Below are 24,546 nucleotides of genomic sequence, written 5' to 3'. Positions count from 1 at the left end.
TCATTTATAGAAAGACTGCTTTTTTAAAAAGTTTTTATTTAGAAAAAATCTCAGTGTAAACAATTGTACCACTTTGATTTTATACAAGAAACTCATGAGATTGTGCTTCACTAGAAAGTTGTTAAAAACATAATAAAGGCTTCCTGAAAGGCAGAAGTACACACGGTGATCCAATACATCTGCCAGTACAACACTTAGCTTTCACTGTGGCTTTTTCACCTTCACACATTTTCAGATTGAACAGAATCAAAAGTTCTGGACAGACAATGAAGTGAAGAACCAGGAGAAATTAATTGGTTTAAAAGTTCATTGATGATTTGCCTTTTTTTTTAATAATAAAAAAGCAAACCAACTTACTCCATATGATGGACAAAACCCAGCATCTTGACAGATTAGTCAAATTAGCCTGTAGCAATCCTCATTCCATGAGTTTCTTTACACGAGACAGCAGAATTCAGTCCTTGGTTTGCTGTTGCCTTTGTATCATGACAGTCTCTGCAGTGTAAATTCTTTGGCTTTCAGTTAAGTCTAACATGGAACATCTTATGCACCAAAGAATAGATTCATACTATAATCCAGGACACCACAAAGTGTGTGGTCCTAGCATTCAAACTTATCAATGCTTACAGCTTGGAAAAATGTTAAGGCTCAAGAAGAGGGGGGGAACTATTTTACACTACTGCAGAAGAGCTGAATGGAAAAAATATTTAACATTGTACTACTTGTTGTTCTCTAGGTACTCTGACTAAGGAGCAGGTCAGCACAATGTCTGGATTCAGGCAGGGGTAGGAAACATGTCATCAGCTCTGGAGTCTAACTGATCATTTACCATTAATGGAGCAGTTATAACAGCACCTATTTTTTCACTCTGGCTCTAGAGAAGTAGAGCATAGTTGTGCCTCTGGAGCTGGATGGCAGCAGCCTATGGAAATCCACCTGACACGTGCACACTATGGCATCGATAACGTTCAGGCACATGTTACAGTACCATCACTTTCATTATGGCTAGACCTCCCATGCTGAGAGGATTAACTGGAAACAACCAGCTCATGGTGGCCTGGTATCTTCCAAAGGTGTGTGTGTTTTCAACCATTCAGCAGCTATATTAAGACAAATAGGGATTAAGTACAATTATAGAGGAAAAAATGACTCCACATAGCTGTAGCTTTTGCCTTTTGAGTAATGGTAAGCAATTTGTAAGGATTACTTTTTAACCAGATCTAACTTGAAGACAAAAATATTCTATTGCTGCCCTTCAGTTGGTTTCTTGACATATTCTGGTCTCAAAGGAAACCATTTACACTTCATGGCGTGAATGCAGAAATGCAGTGCAGCTACCAGTGCTGAAAATACTCTTGATTTGCACAGTAACTACTTGTTAGCTTTCCTTCACACACAGAGGCATGTCTCTAACACACACACAAGGGGAAGATACCAAAGTTTAGTACATTCAATTTCCTAGAAACAGAGAAACAAAAAGAGCCCCACCCCCCCAAAATACACTATTTGAAAATTAGCAAAGATAGAAATCCCTCAGTACTGTACAGAGACAGCCAGGGACACAGCATCCAGACTTTTATTATAATTCATCCCTTGCCTGACGCAAGACAAAGCTATGCAGTGATTCAAGGTCTCTCGTTCCGTTGTGCTCACTGACTTTCTTTCCACCTCGGAAAAGCAGCAGTGTAGGATAACCACGTACCTTCAAAAGACACACACAAAAAAAGAAACTTGCTTGATTAACGTTCACCCTTGTATCCATCACTCTTATTTACCTGATTCTGAAAAGCCATGAAACCCCTCTAAAACAGTAAGCCATTTTAATTTAAAAAGCTAAACCCACAGCAGAACTTTCAATGCCAACCTGCAATTTCTGAACATTTTTAAGAGAATGGGGTTCCTCTAGGCTTTTGGAACGAGAGCTTCAGCTCTGTCTTCAATTGTCTGCCTAACAGTACTGAAAGACTTTTTTTTTCTAGGAACAGAATTCGGCATTGGATACCGCAAGACAGCCTTGATGCTTTCAGAGAGGTTTCCTGAAGTAGGGCCTTCTTCTGCTTGTCCAATAATGCAAATGACCAAGCCCTAACAAACAGTTCAGGAAAGAAATGGTGTCACCAGGTGCCTCTTTTTGGCTAACAGAGACCACAGCTGTACTGTCACCAGGCACCTGGAGTGCAGCAGCCAGTTGGGTTGCACACTGGAACCTCCAACATCTGGTACACAATACTGTCCCCTTCATTTCAGAACTTTCACACTTACAGAAAATCTGTTGCAGACATTACGTTCCACAGTGCAGTCCACTTCAGCTATTTTGACATCAGTCAAACCTGGAAATTGCTCTTTGGCAAGGTTCTCCCACGTTGGAGCCAAGTTCTTACAGTGACCACACCTAGAAACAAAGGAGAGAGATTTGTTTAGCAGATACACTTTCCACTTTATCTCTACTGTCTTGCTGCAATTGCTAAGTTTAACTAGCAGCCTTTCCTATCCCCTCATGATTTGTCCCTCCAACTCCCCTGCACTATTATGTCAGTAAATGAGCTAAGAAAATAAGTGACTTTATTTAAGTTAAGCACTGAAGAACCTTCTGGCCTTTGTTAATCTTGCCTAGAATGGTATTCTAGATGTCAGTATACTTTAATACTTTAGCCCACAGAGGAATATGAAGCCAAATGAAGACAAGCACAGAGAATATTTAACTGGAATAAAAGATTCTTGGAAACAAAAATGCTTTTAGGAAGACACAGAATGTCTGTAGTATTAATTACTTTTTCAGGTAGCATATTCCAGCTATGCTAAAGCTACATAGCATGAGTTTAATTAGTTAAATGAGATTTTAATTTCCCTATTAAATTTCTTCCAGTTCCTAATGGCCTCCTTGACCAATGCATAATAAAGCATTCATTTTGTTTATATTTTGAACTTGGCTTAGCCAAGTTCCTAATGTGAACTTCTTACTGCCTTCAAGAAGAATTCCCAAAGCACTTTAGACTTTAAAGCTGCATTGCTCATTCTGTTCTAACCCAGCTGCACCTTAATTGGGTTATTAAAACAGACCCATAATTGCCTCAAGGCTGGATCAGGACATTTACAAAAAATAATGAAAGATGTCTCAGCAGAAATTTTCTTAATGCAAGCCAGTGTATATTTAAACCACCTTGTTAATGCACAAGGACAGTATAAAAGCATTTCTGATCATGCACAAAAACTACGAGAACAGGATGGTTTTGTGCTTACGATGCAAGTTAACATTAATATTTATCCAAAACTAACTGAAAGGCAGAACTAGAAAGCAACATAATAGTGTTTGCTGAGCCCTACATAAGTTAATCCACTTGGAAGAGAATATGGTCATTTATATGTGGAGCACTACAGGCAGTCACAAGACTTTCAGAGCCAAAACTAGGATATGAGCTACATAAATATAGGAAGCATTTTCCTAAATGGTGGCTTTCTGAGCATTGCAGCCAGGCAGCACACACTGATAACTCTACATCCTGAAACCGCTGCTTCTCAGCCTGCCATCCAACACTGATCCTATCTATGAGATCCAGCAGCATCTCATGAGAATCTCATGAGATAAGGACATGGTATTGTTAATAAATGATAATCAAAAAAGGGAGCATTTCTTGATCTCAAACTCTCCCAGAAAAAGCTGCCCCAGGTAATGAACTAGTAGGTATACCAACAAGCCCTGGCTCAGAAATCACACTGGAAGCTGCTCTTGAGCACAGGTGTGAACTCAATTTCCCAGCCTGCAGGTGGGGCAGAAGCAGCACAGACTCAATCTAGGTCCCTCCCATAGTACAGAGGGGATAAAGGTAGTGAGGAAAGAGCAGTAAACGATGAGGGGAATGCGTGTTATGGGCAGGGTATTTCTTAACCCAGTGGTGGCAGATACTTGCTCACATCCAAAAGCAGATCTTACAGATGGAAGAGAGCACAGAAATTATTTTCAAGCAGCAAAGGGTGACAACACTGGAAAAGCCTGCAGCATTGAGCTTAAGTGAAATGAAATGTTCCCAGGTAATTCTTGCCTTCACTAAGAAACAATCATGCCTACTGTCAAAGTTAAATTGCAATATTTTAATATGCCTGAGTACACCTAAATATGGGTTGCATTTGCTTGTATTGCTTTGTAATGGGGCCTTTTGTAACCCAAACAAAATCTCTTTTTATATTTTACACACTGTGTTAATGGAATGCTAGTGATTAAGTCAGAGATATGTTATCTTTCACACAGTGAAATACAGCTTAATTTTAATCTCTCCCCCTACACTAGGCTTCCTGCTGTTGGCTAAAAGACCAGCACTGGATGAGCAAGCTGGCATGTGAGTTTCACGAAATTCAGTAGAGGCACAACTAAGATGAATTCTATAAACCAGAGAGAGAACCATGAAACTTTCTTTTTCTCTTAGAAAGGAAACAGTAAGAAAAAGGGGGTTCTTCAAGTTTGCTATACAGAGATCTTAACCCAACTGGAGTCCCAGGCTCTGCTGGATACAGCAGGAATGGCAGATGCCAGACATTACTTTCGTTTCCCCCTCCATTGCCTTCCATTGGGTATCTGCACCTACACAATCTGCAGTGGGCACTTCTACCTTAGGTCCCTCAAAGAACATACTACATGAACATATACTCTTAAAACATCTTAAAATTGTCACTTGTGCAAATTAGTTTTTTGACAGTTCTTTGAAGAGTAACAAGCAATTAATTATCCACAGCTCAACAGTCTGTATCAGAACTCAGGTGCTCAAATGAGGCTTCCAAGCGAGGCTGGGGAGTGCCCTAAGGCCAGCATCCTCTCCTTTCTCAGCACTGAGATATGGAGATATACTCCCCTCATCTTACCCTAATCCAGGGATAGGAGCACACTGTACCTGCAAAGAAAGCTTCACTCTCCCTGTTCACCAGCAGTACCCGAAGGCTGATACAATAAATCTTCTGTGTCAGCCTTTCCACAGAGAAGCAGCTCAAGGGAGCTAAACAAGACTGAGATTTTTTTTTTTTTTTTTGCTGTAACTCTTACCGACACACACATTCTTCAGCTAATTCACAATTTAGATCAAGACAACAAATACAGTACGACAGCTCAAACATCTGCAGCAACTAATGCACTCATAGCTTAGACCAGCAATAATCCTGAACAGCAGCAGCTGCAAACTTCTTACCATGGTGCGTAGAATTTAATAAAGGTGATCCCCCTAGCAATGGTTTCATCAAAGTCTTTTTCAGAGAGAGAGAGCACTGCAGCCTGCCCCTAGAAAAAAAGAAAAAAAAAGAGGAAAAAAGTCAAAACTTTTTGTATATACAACATCAGCCTACTGAGAGGGAAACTGCAATTGGAAAAGTTAATATTGTGGGTGATATAAACAAGAGTAGTAGCAGCAGCAGACCCGCCTTTTACTTCTCAGCTACTTTCCTTCCCTAAAGAGATGCAGAGAATAGCATTTTTTATACTGAATCTCATCCATAACTGGAGAAACAAAGCTTTCCTATTTTCAAAGGATTTGCCTGTATCCAAATTTTCAGTAATTGTGAAAAATTGTCTTGATTTTAATACACTATGTTTCAAGGAACAGCCCTTAGAGGAGTTGGCTTCAAGCAGGTAATGGCTGAGATTTTAATGAGGTTTTCAAGGCACACAAGTGATGTCTCAAGAGCTGCTCTCTCTGTTCTTTCTTCCCCTGCATTGCATGCACAGAAAAAACTGTTACCAGAAACATAGATTTGCCTGTCAAAGGACATCACAACACCACACTTGCATGGGTGCCAGGAAATGTTTCTACCCCTGATAATATCAGGAGCAAGGGAATGATGGGAGGAAAGCACATTGCTTACAGTCTCATATGAGAGCATAGAGCTGAAACTTCATTTTTGCGTGAGACCTTTAAGAGTAGGAGGGATTAAAATCAAATAAATGTACCTCATGCCTATAAAAGCTTAAAAAAATTATATATTATAAAATCAAATGAGAACATAAGAAAAACAAGATCACAACTAACAGTATTATCAATTCTATTTTAACCTCAGTAAGTTTTGAAGCCAAAAACAAATTTGAAAAACAAAATTATCCAGTAGCTTTAAACATTTCTATAAATAATTGTTAGTTCACAGGATTATTTCACTAAGCTGAAGTGTTGTTACCTTTAAATAATTATTTAGAAATTAGAAATAATACTTTTATACTTTCTAATTATTAAATAATCAGAAATAATTAAATAAAACAAAAAGCAAGCACTATGCTTCTACTCTGATTTTCCTAAATGGATATCTAAAACTTATGTTCCAAACATAATACACAATCTAAGATACAAAATTTGAAAACCTGATTAGTAACAGCTTTCCCATGATTTGCACAGTAAAACTAGTTTTCAAGATCTGTAGAATACTATCAAAATAGCAATGTGTACTATATAACCACAAAACTAAATTTAATATCAGATATCTCAATTTTAGCTTTGTGTCTGAAAAAGAGACATCTAATGCAATCACATAATCTGAGCATCTGCTGCTTACACTGCCTTAATCCACCTAGATAATTTTTTGAATTATTTTAGCCATGGCAGGCAGTAGAGAAATATCACACATGTCAAAGTACAGCTTCTGTAAAAGGGCTGGCAAATACTTGGGCTACAAAAAACATCCAAATAGGGGCTCAACAGTACTTGTAGGGACACAAATTTGGAGTGGGAACTCATTGTTTTGCTGTGGTACCAGCTGTGGTCAACTGATGAAAAATGCAGTCAGTGTTTGCTGGCTACAGGGGCTGGCCCCTTGTTTCAAAATTCATGAAAACAGAGTCAAGGGGTCTGAAGCTAAATGCTGTAAGGACAAGTTGAATCCTACACTATTATTTGGAAAAAAAAAATCCCCCAACAATCCTTTCCTCCTCGGTTGTGTGCTGGTGAATGCAAGGCAGAAGTGGGAATTTGTGTCACATGTGGTTTGTGTTACTTCTATAAAAATAGAAAGGCAACTAATTACTTTTGGCATTGTACTAACACCAGCTCATTGGGATCTTCCAAATATGAGGTCAATTAAAAAAATAAAAATTGAAGAGTATGAAAATTGCAAATCTATGTGGTCTGTAATGTTTGGTAAGCCACTTTATGCAAGATGGATAATGCTGCTGGAAAAGTCAGCTGAGAAAGGTAATATTCTCCTGTAAGAAGCTGCATACAAACTGTATTTATACTAATAATGATGTTGCCTAATTACTTAAGTTCATTCTATATCACAAGAGAGTGTAAATCCCTGTCCCTTACTTTATAGGCAGAAAGTATATTTTGCACATTTCATGAAAAATTGTTTGAAATCCATCTCCAGTTTCTGAGCCTCACCAATTTTTCATTCATCTCCAAGAAAAATAGCAGATGAAATGCCAAAGAGATTAGAAAAGACGGAAAACTATATTACATGAACTACAACTGTGCAAAGGTTATTTCTGCCGATTTGTTCACAACATAAGCCTGTAGCTCCTAACCCCAAGGAGTTCTCTTGTCACAGGGCACGTTACCTTACTGTATTGGTACTGGTCTTCATAATCCTTGTTCATTGTTTCAGCAGATAGATTTCTAAGTATAGAACCCTGGCTTTTTTTAGGGGCTTAGCATATGCACCATCCTCCTGGGTTCAAGTGATAATCTTGCAAGAAATGTTCACCTCTATAGTGGTGAAATATGCTGTCCTACAAACCCAAGTGCCACCATTTCCATGGGCCAAAAAGACTATATTTACACCTGTATCTAAATAACTTATTGCAACCATAAAATAGAAATCAGATTTTTTTCCTTCTCCAATTCATCAGGTCAGTAAAAGTATTTCTAGGATTTATGCTCTGATTCCACTCATTAATTACTAAAAAAAAAAAACCACCAGGGGAGTATTTGGTACAGTTTACATCCAGAAACTGTCAAGCTATTAGACAAACACATGGGAGACTCAGACAGGCTGCTAAAACAGTCTGAACACCTTACATTGCTGCAGATTGCACGAGCACTTACCTCAACATGGGTGGGCTCTGCAGGTGGCTGTGGGGCTTCAACAGGTTTATCTGCTGGTGGCTCTTTCCCAGAGCTCTGTAGTTGGGAATCCACGTATTCTTTTAAGGAATCAAAATCCCTCTTCCCTTTGTACTGGTCACCCTACAATTAGCAAATAGCTTGTGTAACCTTCTATATGCAGTTGACATAGTAAATAAATAACTACTAGCAAAACACAAGATTGCCAAGTGTAAGCATATATATAATAAATATGATTATCTAGTTCTCAAACTTATCTATGACATTCCATTCACTCCATGTCTTCAGCTCTTGCAATAGATTATTCAGTACCCAAAAGGAACCATCTAAAATTTCCTTGAAATGAAAGGTATTTTAGAAACGTAGAAGCAAATTTTTGAAACTTTTCCACTTCGACCTTCTGGTCTCACCCTAGTCAACTTTTTCAAAGTTTTATTTTTTTGAATCTAGCTCTACTACAAAGAACAATAAAATACCCACTGTGGTTTGTGTGTGGTCTCTGTTACCCTGTGAGCTCTACACACTGCTTTGACAGAGCTGAAAACCTTAACTTGCATGTCTCTGGACTACACAGTCATTCCTCTGGCCTACACACTAGCCACAAATCCTTAGAAAACCCAAACAGTAAAGCAATGCACTCTGGGCATTTAAGTTCATCTGGGAACAAGAGACAGCAGCCTGCTGCTCAGCAGACATTTCCAATGGCACCACTCTCACTAAAGTCTAATCCTATTTTTTAACCTGCACATAAAGCAATCAGGTAGCCAGATCTTTTGAGAGGCCAGTTTACCTTGGATGCTTCCCCATATTTTAGGTACTTTCCAAATCTAGAGAAGAAGACAATCAAGAGATTGTCAGAACAAGAAATCAGAGCACTTGTGAGTAGCTTCTAGTCTAAAGTCCACTGTCCAACCTCTCCAATCTGGCTCTTGCATGATTGCCCTCAGGGCTGTCTGTGAAAATTAGTACTAATTTTCCTGTTCAGAAGAGAGATCATATCTTTGAGGCATTACATATCCATTTTGGGTAGGCCTCTTGAGACATGGTCCCATGCGGTGTGGGCTGCAAAATGTATCTCTTCTTGCAGACGAGGAAGACTCTTTAAGAAACAACATATAATCTTCCATACATTAGAAGGAAGAACAGATATCTCTTCAACTTTCCTTTATTACTGGAACTCTTCCTACACATTTTCCTTCTTTTGCAACTAATAACATTTCCTGGAATTATTGCCTCTTTCCTGGCACTGGGTGTCATTCCCTAAGGAGCAAGAAGTCTGCACCTGTTTATTTGTACCCATGTCAGCAGGGCAGGGCCATGGTTCTTCTCAGGGTGTCTATCTGCTGCATCTCACCATCAGCAGTGGTGTGATTATGTCAGACTTCAGTAATGGCAAAGGGGATGAAGGTATTACAGACAAGGCTGGATGACTGAATTAGTTCTCCTTCTTCCCCTTACTGACCTGTATCATAGCCACCAGAGAGAGTTTCAGGAATTTCTTCTGGGCCAGATTATTGGAACATTTTTGTGGTTGTTCTATGCTTTTTCAAGTATGTTGTATCAGCCCAGGAAGGAACATGTGATTTTCGTCGCAGTATTCCACCAAGGAATGCCACACTGCCAGTGGGGAAAGGCAGTTTGATGTCAACTGAAATACATTTTTCAGTTTAATGGCAGAGGTTCAGCTTTACCAAATACAGCAGCAATGATTTTTTCTTTCACTGCACTCTTGATTGAAATAACTCCAAGGAACTCCTATTTCAATTATTACAAGGTTTAAACTAAAGTTTAATTAACTGAAAACCTCTACCCTTGGATGTGCCACCATGCCAGTTATGCTGCTGACATGTGCCTTGAGAGGTCACAAGGCTGCACACTTACGTGAAGCTGGTTGAGATTCAAAAATGCAGGGGCTGCTTCCTTTAAATTCCCTAGTGTCTGATCTTATAGGGATGCTTATACCAAACCTCATATGCACTGGTATGTACTTAAGGCCAGTTTCTCCTTAGAGCGCCAGAAAACTGCTACAAGCAGCAGCCACTAAACTGTTTCAAGTTGCTGATACTGTAAATGTGCAAAAGGGATTGCAAGATGAAGAGGAGAAAACCCTCTCTTCCTTCCCCACTGCCCAGAACTTAGCAGGTAAGAGCTAGAAGCGTAGTTCTGGGTTCTCTTGCAGGCCTGTTTTTAATATCCATTGAATATATCTAAATAAACTTGAAATTGCGAAATATAGCATAAATAACACTACAATTTGTAATATGTTTATTTACTGCTGTTCATACTGTATGTGGCATTTATAAATGTTTTATCTCCCCATAATTTCAGAATATTTTAGTTCTCTGAATTGCTGCAAGGAAAAATGTCAACTGGGCCCACAAGATTCTCACTCGCAGTGTCATGTGAAATGTTCAGGTTTATATAAGAAGGAAAATTTGCATCTCCAGACATCACTCAGCAGATGGGCACCACTTAAGAGACGAGAACATTCTAATACACATTGTGAAAATTACATACATTATTATTATTTCTATTTCAGTTATGGTTTTTTGTTCCATACAAAGTAAAATACTATGATAAAGTAAACCCAGAATTGTCTCACACAGCAGCATAACTAGAGATAATGCTTACAGATTTATGAACATTATATCAGTTGTTTGCGAAACACAGTGAACAGAAACCTTTAACTTTTATCTGTGGACAAAGTTTACCTTTTTTAGTACCCAAATTAACCTCCAACATCTTTTCTCTCTTTTTGTATATGTCCACTTGATTTTTTTTTTCCAGAATGCCAGCATAGTCCAAATATTATTTAGAGAAAAATGAAATTCAGAGAAAAATTTGTTGAAGCCGGAGACTCACCTTTTCACCATTCCTAAACCAGAGGAGTGTGGGATAACCACGAACCTGGGTTTCAGAGCAAACTTCATAATGTTGGGTACAGTCAACCTACATTTTGGGAGTAAAACCCAAAATTATTCAGTGCCTAAAATAAACATACAACAAGCATCACAGCCTCCCTTGTTCAAAATCTCAGAAAAATACAGGAACAAGCAATACAAGGCTTTGCAAAACTCAGTACCAAGTAGTCTTGAGAATGATTATGTCTGCATTCCAAACAGTGGTTTGGTGGTATAATTGGGAGGCTCTGGGTATATTTCAATTATTTATTTTTTTTAAAACAGGATCAGGGAGGGAGGTATGGCTAGAAGGAAGTATTAGCAGTTACAAAGAACAATGAAGACATAATTAAATATTTCAATTAAAAAGTACTTGGTATTCTCAGCTAATAAAATCAGTGCATGGACAATGAAACACAAAACACTAATGTGAGAGAGCTTTAAAGTGAAGACATACTGGCTCATCCATTTTTTAAAAAGACTACTCTTTAAAGACTTCAGAAGGCATGTCAACAGCTATCAAGTGAACTGTATTCCAAGGGAAGCTCCAAGTGCATAGCAACATTCAATTCTAACATGTCACAAACTAGTCTGTAAAGTTTAGAGTTTCTACACTGAAGATCAGTTTTAAAGATTAAACAGTGTTAAGACATTATTCCCCCCGATTAGATGAAGGTCATGGTTCAACCTTCTTAGAAACAGTTGTGTTTCCTGTTTACTTACAGACTTAAAATCTTAGCCAAGACATGCTTCAAAGGATATTTCACAAGCTATACAGTTACATAAAATTGTCTAGGCATCAAGACGAATCTTAGTGGAGGTATTAAACAGCAACTCACAGAAATACAAACAGCAAACGCCACAGAGACCCGATTAAAACAGAAATTTTTGAGATTTATTGTTTATTTTCCACTCGGTACCAGAGAATGGTAACTTCATAAAGATACTTAAGCAACGATTTCATATGACAGCAACCAAGGGTATCAAAAAGTACTGAAAGATTCAAAGGAGAAAAAGCTTTTGACATTTCATTCTCAGATGGAATCTAACTTTAAATCCACTCGGTCTGAAAATAGATATATACATTTGTGTGTCTTCTCTGACATTCAACTGTGCTTATATATATGTATCTATGTCTCCTCTAAAGTTCAATTCTGCTGGTCTGTGCTGTACACGTACAGCATACCTGAATTAAAAGATTTTCAAAAGCATTAAAAAAAAAAAAAGTCAAGCTCATCTTTCCTACTACAACAGCTGAAAGTGCTGAGGGGCCAGAGGCAGGGGAGACAGTAGAAGGAGAGTCCCTCTGCAGGACTGACAACACTGCTTTCATGCAGCATTTGAGATCAGTGGGACCACTGTGAAAGTTTAGGGATGTGAAGTTGAGCCCAGCCCAATTTCCACTGTTGGCAGATAGAGAAATTCCCATCATGAGCCACCTGGACTAAGGTATGGGTCAGCAAATAAAGCCAATAACTGCAATTGCCAGACCACCTCCATACCTCTGCACAGAAGTCACTCCATGTACAAGTAACAAGCTCCCATGGTAAATACACCACAGAACCTGGTTATCAACCCTAAGGGAAATAGTAAAGCAGGACAATATATCAATTTTTAAGGTGTAAGATCCCCTGAAACCTTTCAAAAGTTTTATGGGGGAAAAAGAGGAAAAAAACCAAAATCAACAAAGAAATAACTCATCATAAATACCCAGCAGGGCTAAAGCTTGCTAAGGAATCCTATGCTGCAAAGAAAAAATTAGAAGTAACTTTCCCACTTAAAATAAATACTGAAATCTTATCAAGTTCTGACAAAGCAAATGAATAATAAAAAACAAGTCTCAAAATATTACTCTCTGCATCTGAAGTATCAGACTTATTCCCAGCTCTCTGAAATGGAGAGAGGTAGATTTGTTTGCGACAAGGTTTTGCTTAAAATGGGGGAGGTCCTGTTAACTGTGGATGTGTGAGGAAAAAAATGACTGTCTCAAAATCAAAATACAAACTATGACTATTAAAAAATTCAAGAGGTGACAAACAAAACAACTGCTATTTGCAAAATATCATGCACAAAAAGCATGATTCTTGACTGCAACCTTTGTTGACACAAACCATATTTTCAGACTAGGAGTACTTCACCTACCTTACCAATCTTGACAGTTTCTGAATGCTCAAAGACTTGAGCCAGCTGTTCCCAGGTTGGGGCCAAAGCCTTGCAGTGACCACACCAAGGGGCAAAGAACTTGATGAAGTGATTACCTTTTAAGTTAAAAAAAAAAAAAGAAAAAACAAAAAATATTTAGCTCATTTGGAATGGACTTGGCTGCAATTAAAGCCTAGGAAGGCTAGGTACTAATCTCAGGCTGCAAATTTATCATGGTATTTCCTGAGTTAAAGATAGGAAACACTGTGAATCAAAGGCCAGGACAAAATACTTCAGCAATTAGGTTTTCAATACTGTATGCAGTCCCACTGGGTTGCCAAATTTCCTGAAAATCCAAACAGCTTCATAATCTCAAGCCAACAAGTGAGATATTAAAACTGATACTTTTAACCAAATCATTTACCTTAGTGTTTAATTCTACCATGCTAATCAGTGGCCCTGTTACAGAGTAGAAAGAACTACCAAGAAATATATGTTGATAACAGCATAAATTGAGGTATTAAACTTCATGCAGTGGTGTTTCCTAAGAAATGCCTAAGTCCATTAACAACCTGAGAAATGTTGTTCAGTTTTCCATTCTTCTTTTTCTGCCCTGCTCTTTGAATTTTCATGTCAACTACTCAGAAATTTCTGCCTTTAGTAGATGTTCATGGCATTTTTTGCAGTCTCTGTGCTATCTCCTACTAATGCTTAGTTTAAGAGTATATATTATTGATTGCAAAGTACCAGAATATGCAATTTCATTCAATTAAGATTAATTAATTCAAATTGCTGCACATTTTTGCACACATCAAGGCAAGGTTCTGTTAAATGAAATAAAAATGAACTTAATTAAAATAATGGGGAAAAAATTAATTTGCAGGAAACACCAGCAACTGGAAAAAGCTCTTTTTACCAGAAACATTGACAATCCTTTGAAGGCTGCTTTGGGGCCGGTATTACTTGAATTATTTTCTAATTTGAAGGCTCGTGCACAAATGAAGGTCAGAGGAAAGGCAGTACAAAATAACCAGGAAACAAACTGCAATAATAGTGTACCCTAACTTGACTGGTCTGCATCATGTGGAAGACTTCCAATCTGAATGACATGCTAGATTATCCATGATTTAATAAGAAAACTTGTCAAAATCAGCTATCCTTTACCAGGTACTCTGACATACTCTCCTCAATAGAAAACAATATAATTAATTTTTGTCCCAGAGAGCAAGAAGTTAAAAGGAGGTTATTTAAGAACAGAAGTCAAGCTTGCTGGAGTAACTGCTAAGCCTCATGTTAAATTTAAGCACTGAACTTCTCGTAACTGAAGTCAAGAGAGGACAACAGATTTATAGATGATCATAAACCTGCTTAACCATCAGATATGATCATGAGAACATCTCCTCTATGAAGGCCAGTGGATACATAATAAAACACTAAAACATCTACAATAAACTGAACTTTACAGTCTGAGAAGGTAGTTAAGTTTACAAATGCTTAGCATATCGCTGATGGCTTAGAGGAAAATTAATTGAGAATTTTGATAGAATTCCATGTTAAGCCAGTCATGCTGGAAGATTTTAAGTTAGCTGCACAAAATGCTGTTTTACACATTAAAGTATTTCTAATCAGCTAATGGTTACTTTAAGAAGTCCTAATTCAACTTCCCTAGTGATATCAAATCAGCAAACATTTAATTTAATCCAGCCTTTTTCAAATAACAGATGGAGAAAGTAGGAGCCTCTGTTGTCATGCCAGCCCAAGTTTGTATTCTAAGACTTTGCTCATTGTCTAAAAAAACATCATGTGAGGGGTGAAATTTCCCATATTAGATATCCCTCCTGGCATTAATTTTAAAGCTTCCATACAAAATATTTTTTGAAGTAGCCAAACAGACAAAGTGTTTTGCCCACATTAAATTCTGGAGGAAGTAAGCTAAACAATATCAAATAAAGGGCCAGACTGGAGTGGGATGGGAGCTGGAAGGAGGAAGCGGGTGGATTATACTCATCTAGAATAACAGCCTGGGAGTAAGAACAAGCCAGCACCTAGGGAAGGAGGAAATGGGACTTGCAAAAACACAAAGTGGCAAGTCTGTGACTTGAGCAAGGAACTCGGAAAAGAAGACAGTTCACTTGAGCAAGCCCCATTAGATTCCTCCCTGGGTTAAGGAGCCACAGTTTTACTGCCTTCTGAGTGCTGTTGAATGCATAATCTGCAAGCAAGTTACCTTCTGCTATGTGCATCTTGAAATTGTCTGCTGAGAGTTCATACATTCCTTGCTTAGGTTCAGGGGCTTTTGGTGGTTCCACATCAGATTCTGGGTCCTATTCATGAGAAAAAAAATTAACTTTTATTTCTCTTCTACAGTAAATACACAACATCTGTTTCCTGTATCACACCATTCTGTGATAGTGCCATAGACTCTGAAATTTCAAATTCCTAAAGCAATGTCCATATTCAACTTGATTTAGGTACCTTATGTTTCCTAAAAAACAACTTGAAAGTAAAAGGTGAAAAGGATTGCCACATAAAAGAGAATTACCAGACTGTGGAATACCAGTCTTTCACTGTGCTATATTAAAGTCACAGGGCACAATAACTGCTGTAGCATTCATTGCAGTGCCATATATGAACATGCTTAAATTATATAACAGTGCCTCCAGAGCATCACACATCAGCCACAACTGCCTTCACACCCATTTCAGTGGTCTCTGGACTATTTAAAAATAGTGCAAAAGCTATTTTCTGCTCCCCTACTGCCAGAAGGAATGCTGTCTACCTAATGGCTCCATGAAGACAGCAACAACAGAAATAGAGCAAACAATATATAAAATTTGCAAGAAACTCATGAGCATTTCAGCAAAAGCAGGTGAATACTTTCCAGACTCTAACCATACCACTGAAAATAATGTTTTAGGAACCTCAAAGTGTATTTCTTAAAATAATTTAGCATTTAAAGCTCAATTTTTAAAAATACCATGTTTGTTGAAATGTAATCACATTCTAACTGTGGTTTAGCAATCACTAAAGCTTTCTCTTATTTAGAAACGGAAATCTCAAATTTAATTTTAGGCAAGCTTGGCTCCCATATCTGAATTATACCCCTAAACTGAAGGATTTTCCTAGTGATGGTATTAGCTTATCTTAGGAACTGATCATTTTAAACCTTCTCTTTAGGCCACAATATTATCAGAAAGTAACTCAGCTAAAGATGGCAACCATGTTTTAAGAGGTAATTAAGCCAAACAAAAATGCAATTTATATGTATTAGAGTGAAATTGCTTTTCTTACTCTAGAAACATTATAGCCTACAGGTGTCAGATGAATTGACAGCAATGACTGTATCCTAAAATACTAAATGTATAAGCATTAAAACTGCATTAAATACTTTTAAAAAGCAGGAAACAGAGAACGGTCACAGGATGACAGTTTTAATTACTACTTTGACTTACACGTAAGCTGTTTCAGATTGATACTGCAACCTGACTTTTATTCTCAGGAGCAGATTTCCTCCTGGAAATTGAAATGTAACTTAGAGAAATGACAGATAAGTAAGCCTGCAGAAAGGAGTACTTCCTTTTCACTTACAGATGGTTCCTCATTTAGCTTCTCCAACATCCAGTTTTCCAGTGCCTGGAAGTCCCTAGGGCCTTGGTATTTCAGAGGTTCTTGTCCCGGTTTAAGCAACTTTAGCCTAAAGGGTCCAAATGCAGAGAAGAGTGAGGCAAAAATTTTCACATAAGAAACATTCTCAGAAAGATAATGGGCTTTGCTAATCCATGGCAATGCAGCTCAGGCTACAGTGACAGATCTCTTGACTATTAACATCAGCATCAGTCACCCCTCTCAGATTAAAATGTCATAGCTAGAATTTAGAATGCTTTTTCATTCCCATGTAAGCTCTAAGGAGATTTTAAAATGAGAAAATAAGACATGCAAGTTAAAAATCAGCATAGTGTAATATTACTTTGACAATAAGAAATAGAAATTTAAAAATTGCAGCATTCAGTTCTATGAATCCTATTTCAGTTTGTCAAAGAGCATAAATTTTGTTTCATTCACCTCTCTCCATCACCAAAAGAAAAATTTCTAGTGCTTATTTTCTCACCTTTTGTCCCTTGACTGGTGTTGTAGTGTAGGAATTCTCGTGTGGTATTAAACTGATTATAAACACACTGAGAAGTCAATAGGACAAGAAGATAAGTGACTGCTTGTAGGCATCCAGGTTTCATGATTGTAACATTCAATAATCGCTATCAAAACATTTCCATAGACTACATAAAGCTTCTGCTACTAAATTTTAAGTCAAAATTTGAGGTATATTTAATAGGTGTGATACAGGATTCTGACCTAGTCTTATTTTTTAAAGCAAATCAGTTTCAATTACTACTGTCACCTAGCCCTCAGTTCTCCTTGCCAAGCCGTCATTTCATATTGCTTCTTTAGTTTCTTGAAATGTTTTTCTCTCTCTTCCTGTTCCACAGTTGGAAGAAATAAATATATGAAAGTGTTGAAAACCACATAACACAAATAAATTCAAAAGAGATAGGAGCTCCCACTATCCTTTCTGTTCAAGGTATTCTTGAATGTTCCTTGTAATAATAGAAAGTCAGAATAATAAGGAAGTAACAAAAATTTAAAAGAACATCTAAAACACACCTCCTGGCAATACTTTTGAAAAGTAACAAAACAAATTCAGGTAACATCTTAAAAAAAGCTTGCTGCACCTTTATTTTCTGCAAACAAGGGTAAGTTTTTTCTAGTTCAGTTGAGAGAGTATTTATTTTACAGTACCAAAAAATAATCCTGAGACAACTGTGACAGGCAGTGCAAGTACCTGCTCAGCCACTTTTCCTCTGAGGAAATGAAAACGGGATGCAGCCTTTCCTTTGACAGGTGTTTGGAAAAGCAGTGCAGGCATCATCACATCCTGGACTTGTGACAATACCCCTGGCCTGGGGAAGCTGTGAAATTTCCCTTGCTGGAGGTTTTCAGAAACAAGCTAGTTCAAGATTTGACTCAGATAGGAAGAGAGTTGATACCATGAATTCCCCTTCATTGCTGTATTTCTATACCTAGCAGATTACTGCCTTATTATTTTTGACTTTTCAAATAGATAAAAGCAAGCACTAACTATTCCTATATATTCAATGACCTTAAAGAGGAAGAAAGGAAAAAACCCTCCAGCAATTACACATCCATTGATTTTTTCCTATTCAAAATTCTCTGTCATTCTATTTTAAGAGGAACAGCACCACAAAATAATCTATGCAAATATGCAATGACAACCAATGCTCACTTCTGCAGATATGAAAGCAGAACTGTAATATTCATTCTTTCTTGGTATTTGTAGTGGAAGCAAGACACACACTGCCCTTAAGGACAATTCCTATCTCAACAAGGACTATGCTATTTATAACTCTCAACTTCCACTCAGTCACACTCATCTGCGTCCAAGTAGGTGCAGCCAGGAGCAAATGAAAAGTTCAGGCTGTTGCTGGGGTTGGCAAAAACACCAGACAAAGAGAGCAAAGGGAAGGAAACTGAAAAATACAGGCTGTGGAAGGGCTACAGATGATTACAATCTCCACTTATCTCCACCAAGATGAGTAATTACTAAAGCAGTTGAAAGGATCCCATCCACATTTGCAAGAAGCTTTAAAGAAGACACAAGTGAAAAATAAATCCTTTAATACCTTTTCTGTCAGTTTAAAAGGGAACACACATCTAACCCAAAGGCACTGAACTCTCATAGATACTCTAGACCATATCCTGCCCACCAAAGCTGAGGTAGACATGCATCCTTGAAAACAGCATGAGCATACAACTACCTTAAAATACTAGATTAATACAAGCAAATTTAGCTAGAAAAAAGTCCACACAGTATCACCACCACTATGCTAAGTGATACGATTAATTTACTACTTCATGAGCACTAAGTTCACTAAAAATCTAAGAGACCACCTATAATGCAATTATGAAGGGTGCAGTGTATTGAGAAACTTGTGGCAAGTTACTTTTAAAAGTACTGTTAGTAGAAACCAGCTCTGTCATGCATATCACAGCTGCACAATGTACTGTTGCTTCAGAGAGATACTCCCAGACAAAAGAACAGGAAAATTCTGGACTTCTGTTAAACACAGCCGACTTCAAGACATATACCAGCTTCTTGAAAGAAATAAAAAAAAAAAAAAGAAAAGCATAAGAGTACTATGTATCACATGATACTTGGCAACATGGTAAAAAGGTTTAACATGTATGTATTAGGTCCAAAGGGCTACAAAGAAACCCAGCAAAAAATAGAGCTTAGAAGTTGCTTCAAGAAATTGGCAGAAGATCATGGAAAACTGAAGAAGAAAAATAGGAGCAGACTTCTTTCAATACTTACGTGGGGTATCCTCGCACACCAAATTCAGAGCACAGTGGAAGATCTACAGTACAATCCACTTTAACAACATACACCTGTGGGTTTTCCATGTTGTTGTATTTATCTCCCAAATCATTCCAAGTTGGCTGGAGGCGCTGACAATGTCCACACCTGTGACAGAAGGAACAAGATACTGTTAAATAGCTGCTCACACTTAGAGGGGAATGAGGAGAATGGAAAAGTCATATGCAGAATGGTGATTTTGATAAATTTAAACAGATTTTTAAATCAAAGGTTAAATCGGTTGCATCAGAAATCCTCCATACTCTAGCACTGCTACGCTAAGCAACAGCAAAAGGTATTAAAAACTGTAGCATGCTGCAAACACATCTCATGTAAAAATCATCAAGATTTGAGAACCTCTTGCTACTCTCCTTTTACAGTACAATGAATACTCCCCAAACTTAGTAAGGCTATTAATCAAAGCACTGTCAGCCTTCCAGCTTTTTAGAAAAATCCTGCAAGGTTGTCCAGTTTTCTTTACATTTTAATATTTCAAAATTCCTTTTTTTTTGCAGTAAGTAAGAAGATAATAGTTTCTAGCCTCTTTGTAATGCCACTTGCACTTCCATGCTTCAGAGGAATTGTAACACACAAGTCAAGAAATATCACGACTGATTTTGCAATACGTTTTCCCAAAATTTTGATGACCCTTGTGGGTCCTTTCCAATTCTGAATATTCTGTGAAAATCCTCCCATCCTATGCTCTGCCCCAGGAGGACACCATCAACTCTTTATATCTGCACACACACAGAAAACTGGCCTCATACAGTTCCCACAACAGAACCTCCCCAGAAGCAAAAAAAGTAGCTATTATTATTCTCACTGTTTTCCTAGTCTTTCAAGTCATTATAGCAATAGTCTGTTCCTCAAAGTATGATGGAAAGTTTTAAGGAATGGATTTTCATTTCTCTTTAATGGCTGCTTTGGCCAGTCCTCCAGGACGCCTAAAAATACAAAGTTGGAGTAACAGAAAAAAGTCTCAGAGTGACAGTATGAAAGCAGTTATTGCTTGGCATGACCTACAACATCTACTTCATAAGTAACAATTAAATCACCATTAGGACTTCAGAGAACTTTGCTCTGACTTAAATAGTTTCACTCATATGAATTATTTTGAGTACACTTGTAGAAAACTTGCATGGATTCACACCTTTCCAGGTACTCTGAGATAATTAAGAGGAAAAAAAAACAACCAAAAATAAAAAACCTTGAGATTTAATTTAAGAATTTTTTCTGATCTTAATAAAGTCCTGTAACAATCAGGCACAGTGGGTCACACATGCTCCCATGATGTGGCTGAATACAACCTTCCATGTGATCTTATTCTGAATTGTCCTGGTAAAGCAATACAATGTGTTATTACTAAAATTAACTTCTGACTGAAATGTCTCCACAGTCAACTTCTTCACAGAGTTTGAATTAAGAGAAAGATTTTAGATACCCTGATCCCTTCCCCTAGCGGATGCAGTGATTTAAAACACCAGAGAACAGAGCATGGAAAACTAGGTAAGAGAATTCCAATTAATTAACCTCCTGTGTTTTAAGCACAATAGAGCTGCCTTGTCCCAACTTAACAGTGTGATCTCTGCTATACGCACCCCTTCCCTTCCTTCTTATGGTAGCTAAAACTGAGAATAAAGCAGGGAAAATGCTCCTATCTGAAATCAGTAATTAGCTAGTTAGTCATTCCCAGATTGAGAAAAAACCCAAACCAGTATTATATAGAAGGAAATACATGACAGTCCTGAAAATGCTTTTTCTGAAGTTTACACGAAAATATATATAAAACTAAGGAGGGTAAAAATCAAAGAGCAACACCTTGCAGTAACATGATTCCCTCAGCCTCATGCATCTACACAGTCCTTCACTGCTGCTACTCTACAACACATTGTGGGGCTAGAGGAGCTGCTGGGGACAGTGGACACCTGGATGTCAATGAGTTCTGCTCTTCTAGCCCTACATGGGCTAGAAAGTTGTAAGCATCCATAACTTTCATTGTGAAAAGAGACTTCCATTCCAAAAGAGACTAACACAAATGTTTCTGGGGGCCACTAGTAGAGCTTGAGCTCAGCAGCCAGCAAGGGCAGCTCCACAGCAAGATACAGCTCAAATCCTTGTCCAGTTAAAACATAGACATGGATAATGGTATAAGCATCCCAGGACCAGTCTTGCTCTGCACAGAAGAATTCAACTGAAGTAAAATCCAGTCAACAGAGTTTGATTCAGCAACGAACTCTGGTGATCAATTCTGCTGCAGCTTTGGACTTGCCAGGTTTACCAAGAAGAACGTATGCTGAAAAAAGCTGTAAGAGTCAAAATAATGAAGTGAAACTACTCAGTTGAGACTCCTTCCTGCTAAGGAACCAGGAGAACCTCACTGCTCTGTAGAAACGCAACTAGCATGGCAAAAAACTTAAGAATACTTTGTGCCATCAAGAGAGTAATGTGTTCTGTCCCCAAGTGCATCTAGCAAGTGGGACAGCCTTCTGAACAAAAACCTTATGACATCTCATGGTAAATGACTTGGAATGCTGTCTTCTTGGAATATCCAGCCATCTCTGAAACAACTGTAGGACCCCATGTGTACCACCACTGTTTCTGAGTGAGGTGCTCAGCAACATTTGTTTCAAGAATCTGGAAGAGAAGGGTGGTGTTGGCTCTAATCCAGCTCTAACTGGTAGCATTGATGATGCAACATTAGCAGCACCCACATAAATCTGAAGTCGGGCTGTTTGCCTTGCAACTACAGACAACAGCCTGTGGGAAGCACTGGAGATCGGCACAACACCTTGGAACAGGGCAAGAGGCTTTAATATAGACTCCAGAACTGTCAGGCTGCCCCCCTGATCCCACTGACAATAAAACTACTGGTGTGTATAAGCACCTCTCTCAGGCACCTGGATGTTCCCTTTGTTCTGCTCTCCCCTTGGACCTGAAACCTGGCCCTAGTGCTGCCTGTCATCCAGACATCCAGACCAAGGGCCCTGAAGCCAAAACCAGAGATCTGGAGATTTTCTAGGGATGAGGAGAACATCCAGAGAAGCTGCAACAAATCCAGTAAACAACACAGTTCCCTCACACTTAATTGGGCAGAGATCCTCAGCCATCCCAAGGGCACTGTGTGATCCAAGTCTTCAAGGCCAGCATTCTCTTTGACCTGTACTGAGGATGTGCAGCATATCTGCAACAGCCCTTCTGGCAGAGGGTCTCCTACAAACAGTGTCTTGGGATAAGAGAAAGCTCATTTGGTTTTAGGGATGCCTGTGAAACAGTCAAAGTTTGGACAGACACGGATATCATCATCTGAGTACAGAAGAGAAAAGAAGCACTCCTGGGCATTTCTTAGGCCTTACTGCACTCTCAGGCAAAAGCCCTTCACCAGCGAGTCAGGCGTCCTCCACTTTTGTGATCTTCAGAGAACAAAGGCATCTGTTCTTTTGAGCTTTTACTTAACATTTTCACATGGCATAAATAAGTCAATGTTAATAACAAAAAAAGTTTTCAAAGGAAATGCTTTCCTGCTACAGATTTCAAAGACTCTCATATGCCTAAATGGCACCATGTACAATAACTGGGATCAAAACATAACTTTTGCACATTGTTCCCTTAATTTATTTTATCTAGATTAAAGAAAACTTGGGAAGAAAAAAAAAGTAAAAAAGAAACCTAACAACCCTAACAATAGAACTCCCAATAACATCTACTGGATATCAACAAGATAAAAAAAAGGGTAGGGGAAGAGGCAAAGAAAAGAATATGAACAACCACAAGAAAGACTCAGAGATGAGAAGTACTGTCCTCTTGACTAGGAATATGCAGTAAAGCATAAAGTCTCAACCATTCTCGTGCCAAAGTACCAGTCCAGGACAAAAGCCCTCTCTCAAGAGCTCTCCAGCTCTCCTACCGCTACCTGTGGCCTCGGGGACACAGCACGGTGGCTAACACGGCAAAGTTACCCTTACATTTCGTGACTGCAAAGAGAACATAGGTTCTGCAATGAAAGCATCGGCGAGCTTGGGCTGGGGGGCACAGGGTAACTAAGTGACCCGAGCTGCAGCTGCTCTGGGTCTCTCTGAGACACACCAGAGCGACTCCCCCGCAGCCCCGGCTTCGGACGCCGGTAGGTTGGACCTGATGATCTCAGAGGTCTTTCCCACCCCAACGGAGCCCGTGCCTCTGTGGCGGGGGGGCCGCCGAGGCCCGGGCCGGGCACACGCGGGGCTCCCGCTCCCCGTCCCGGCCCTTCCTGGCCCCCGGGGCCGCCCCTCTCCCCGGTCCCCCCTCCGGCCCCGCCGCGGGGCCCGGGGCAGCGCGACCCCGCGGCCTCCCCGCCGGCCCGGCCCGGCGCCGCCGCCTCCCGCCGCCACGTCAACGGGGAGAGGCGGGCGGAGGGCGCGGGCCGGGCCGGGCCGCGCCGCGCTCGGGCAGTACCCACCACGGGGCGAAGAACATGACGAAGTGGGGGGCGGCGGCGGCGCCGTGCCGCAGCATCTCCGCGCTGTAGACGTGCCGCCCGTGAGGGTCCCCCGCCGCCGGGCCCGGCCCCGGCTCCGGCTCGGCCCGCGCCGGGCGGCCGCAGAGCACGGGGCCGAGCACGGCCAGGGACAGGACACGCCACCACGCCGGGCCGGAGCGGAGCGGAGCCATGGCAGCACCAGAGAGAGAGCGGGCAAAGCCCCGGGCGGCCGCTGCCGCCTCCGCCCCGCCCCGCCCGCGGCCCCCGCCCCCGTCCGCCTCCCTGCCGGGCACCCCGCACGCACAGCCCGACCCTCCTCTCTGCAAACACACCGCCCTGCCGAAGCGTCGTTCCTGTAGCGCATCTATTTTGTCACGTTGCTTATTAATTAAATTGCTCTATACATCCATATTATAATTCAGAATAAGTGCAGATTTTATATAATTTTTTTAAATATACAAACTTGCTCATTTCTGGAAATCCTTAATTTTATAACAGCATTCAGATATTGATTAAGATAAAAATTAAGATTGATTAAGATATAAATACCAAATAATATATGTATTTCTACTATATTTTCATTATAAAGAT

General features: G+C 39.5%; 1 protein-coding gene across 2 annotated transcripts; it reads right to left on the bottom strand.

Annotated features, from left to right (window-relative positions):
- Nucleotides 1-16: 16 nt before the first annotated feature.
- Nucleotides 17-24,182, bottom strand: TXNDC5 (thioredoxin domain containing 5). 2 transcript variants are annotated; one of them, XM_033066054.1, is made up of 10 exons: nucleotides 23,935-24,182; nucleotides 19,458-19,607; nucleotides 16,658-16,763; nucleotides 15,297-15,393; nucleotides 13,070-13,185; nucleotides 10,890-10,976; nucleotides 8,010-8,150; nucleotides 5,175-5,263; nucleotides 2,263-2,392; nucleotides 17-1,702 (listed from the first exon to the last, which is right to left on the bottom strand). In XM_033066054.1, the coding sequence occupies exons 1-10, from the start codon at nucleotides 24,144-24,146 to the stop codon at nucleotides 1,580-1,582; spliced, it is 1,251 nt and encodes a 416-aa protein (XP_032921945.1). In that variant the 5' UTR covers nucleotides 24,147-24,182; the 3' UTR covers nucleotides 17-1,579. The 2 variants fall into 2 exon arrangements, with proteins under 2 accessions (XP_032921945.1, XP_032921957.1); XM_033066066.1 differs by having other exon boundaries at nucleotides 5,175-5,257.
- Nucleotides 24,183-24,546: the final 364 nt, after the last annotated feature.

This window comes from Catharus ustulatus, chromosome 1, assembly GCF_009819885.2.
Source record: "Catharus ustulatus isolate bCatUst1 chromosome 1, bCatUst1.pri.v2, whole genome shotgun sequence".
NCBI classification, from domain to species: domain Eukaryota; kingdom Metazoa; phylum Chordata; class Aves; order Passeriformes; family Turdidae; genus Catharus; species Catharus ustulatus.
The sequence above is the reverse complement of the archived record's forward strand: the minus strand, read 5'-3'. Positions and strand labels throughout refer to the sequence as shown.